This window comes from Formica exsecta, unplaced genomic scaffold (assembly GCF_003651465.1).
Source record: "Formica exsecta isolate Colony F162 unplaced genomic scaffold, ASM365146v1 scaffold609, whole genome shotgun sequence".
Classification (NCBI taxonomy): Eukaryota; Metazoa; Arthropoda; class Insecta; order Hymenoptera; family Formicidae; genus Formica; species Formica exsecta.
This window is the reverse complement of record NW_021853370.1, coordinates 5,889-8,343: the sequence shown is the minus strand read 5'-3', so window position 1 is coordinate 8,343 and position 2,455 is coordinate 5,889. Positions and strand designations below refer to the sequence as shown.

The 2,455-nt window shown below is 27.7% G+C and overlaps 1 protein-coding gene across 1 annotated transcript; it reads left to right on the top strand.

Annotated features, from left to right (window-relative positions):
* Positions 1-291: 291 nt before the first annotated feature.
* On the top strand, positions 292-2,355 carry LOC115242555 (the record flags this gene model as incomplete). Its single annotated transcript, XM_029818943.1, has 3 exons — positions 292-459; positions 556-1,604; positions 1,770-2,355. Coding segments are annotated over exons 1-3 (1,732 nt in total), but the record flags the coding sequence as incomplete, so codon positions are not given.
* Positions 2,356-2,455: the final 100 nt, after the last annotated feature.

Here is a 2,455-nt window from a genome sequence, read left to right as displayed (position 1 = left end):
TATATCTAATATATATATCTATAATAATATATCTATTATACATTACGTTAAAAGTTATTATACGTTTTGATTTATTATTATACATTTTGATTTCAGATAATATTTATGAAGATAATGAGGATTATAATAATGATCCAGATTGATCCAGATGATATGATGCTTCGAATGATTCAGAAGATTCAGATGATGAATCAAATATTTCTATTGTTTCCCAAAGCTTTAATGAAAATAAAAAATCTAATACTACAAATAGTAGTCTTGATACATCGAAGTATACTTACGAAGGAAAAGCAAGTTGCGATGATACAAATCTTATTGTGCCTAAATCTCAAGAGAAAGGAGAAAATAAAAAATATTTTTGCATGTATTGCAAAAAATTGCAAACTAAATTCGCAAGACATTTAGAGGCCGTCCATAAAAATGAAGCAGAAGTAAAAAAATTTATTTTGCTTCCTAAAGGTAAATATAATAATCTATACACATATCATTTTGAATCAAATATTGTGTTATACATATCTTTATTTAAAAAAATTTTTATATTACTATTTTTCTCAGGTAATGCAGAAAGAAAGGCTATTATAGACACTATTAGAAAAGAAAGTAATTTTATATATAACACTAGCTCGCAGTTTAATACAGGAGAATTGATAGTATCTCGTAGACCTTCGAAAGCTAATAAACCTGCATCAGATTTTATGTGTTGCCCAAAGTGTAAGGGCTATTATCCAAAAAATAATGTAAGGCATCATTTTCAAGATTGCAACAAAAAAAGTTTCGGCAGATATGTTATGACACTTGGTAGAAAAGTACAAGCACGAATACATAATAAAGCCAGTGATATGGTCAGAAAAGTAATATTCCTAATTTTAAGAGATGACAACGTGTGTAAAATAATAAGATATGATGAATTAGTGATACGTCGCGCAAATAAATTATGTAAAAAATTTAGGAATCAGCGTCATCATGATATGATAAGAGCAGAATTAAGACTTTTAGGTCGTTACTTAATTTCTATTAGGAAATTTAATTCAAATATCACTGATTTTGCCTCAATATATCAAGCACGCCATTATGACTCATGCATTTTAGCTACTAAAGATGTGGCTCAATTTGATCCTGATACTAATAAATTTAAAACACCGTCTGTTGCTACACGACTTGGTACCCTGTTAAAAAAATTGGGAAACTTATTAGCTATTGAATATATAAAACGAGATGATAATGAAAATTTAAGGAATGTAGAAAATTTCTTGAAACTTTTAGAAGAAGATCATGGAACAACAATAAATAAAGTAGCAGAGGAAACTATAACGCAAAATAAAAGACATGGTAAAATTGAATTACCAAGTATGGAAGATATACAGAAATTATATAACTATATGAAAGAAAAAAGAAGTATATTATATAATAAGCTTGTTAAATCTTATAATTACAATATATGGTTAGAATTATTAAAAGTAACACTCATTTCTATGCAAGTTTATAACAGAAGAAGAGCAGGTGAAATAGAAAAAGTTCTAATAGAAGATTATAAATGTTATAAAAGTATCGGAGAACACACAGATTCCGAAGTGTACAATTCATTATCAAAGGCAGGAAAAGAGGTAATATTATTATTTCTAATAATTATTATAAATCATTCTTTCTGTGTTTAAACATATTTTATATCTAATGATTCATATTTTTCTTCTTTTAAATTGTATTAAATATTTTTTTTGTTTATATTTTTTAATAATTTATCTTTTGTTTTCTTCTGTTTATTGCATTAGGCTATTAAAAAATTTGTTACATTTGATATTAGAGGTAAATTAGGTCGTACAGTACCTGTATTGTTGCATTCGCAGTTACAAGATTGCATCGAATTATTATTGCAACATAGATCAAATGCTAACATAAAATTAGAAAACCCTTATCTTTTTGGCATTCCCGGATGTGACAAACATCAATATAAGCATTTGAAAACATGCATTCTTATGCGAAATTATTCTTCAAAGTGTGGAGCAGCAAAACCTCTTACCTTACGAGGCACCATATTACGAAAACATATTGCTACAAAATGCATCACACTTAATCTTTCGGAATCGGAAGTCTCAGAATTGGCAAACTTTATGGGCCATGACAAGAGCATACACAAATCGCATTATCGACAGTCAATTCCTGAAATAGACATTCCAAGATTTTCCCGACTTCTGAATGTAGCAATTTTTAATGAGGAAAATGATAATGACGATGAGGAAATAGAGCAAAACATTATTTCTGAGAATATAATTAGCTCATCTGAATCCTCCCATTCCAACGATATTAACAATAATAATACACCATCGTCAAAAACACCAAAAAGAAAACGCCGAAGCAGTAAGCATACATTTTGTTAAATAATTTTTTGTATTATACAACAATATTTTTATTTTGTTATTTCTCTGTTATCTCTTATTTCTCTATTTATAATATATTT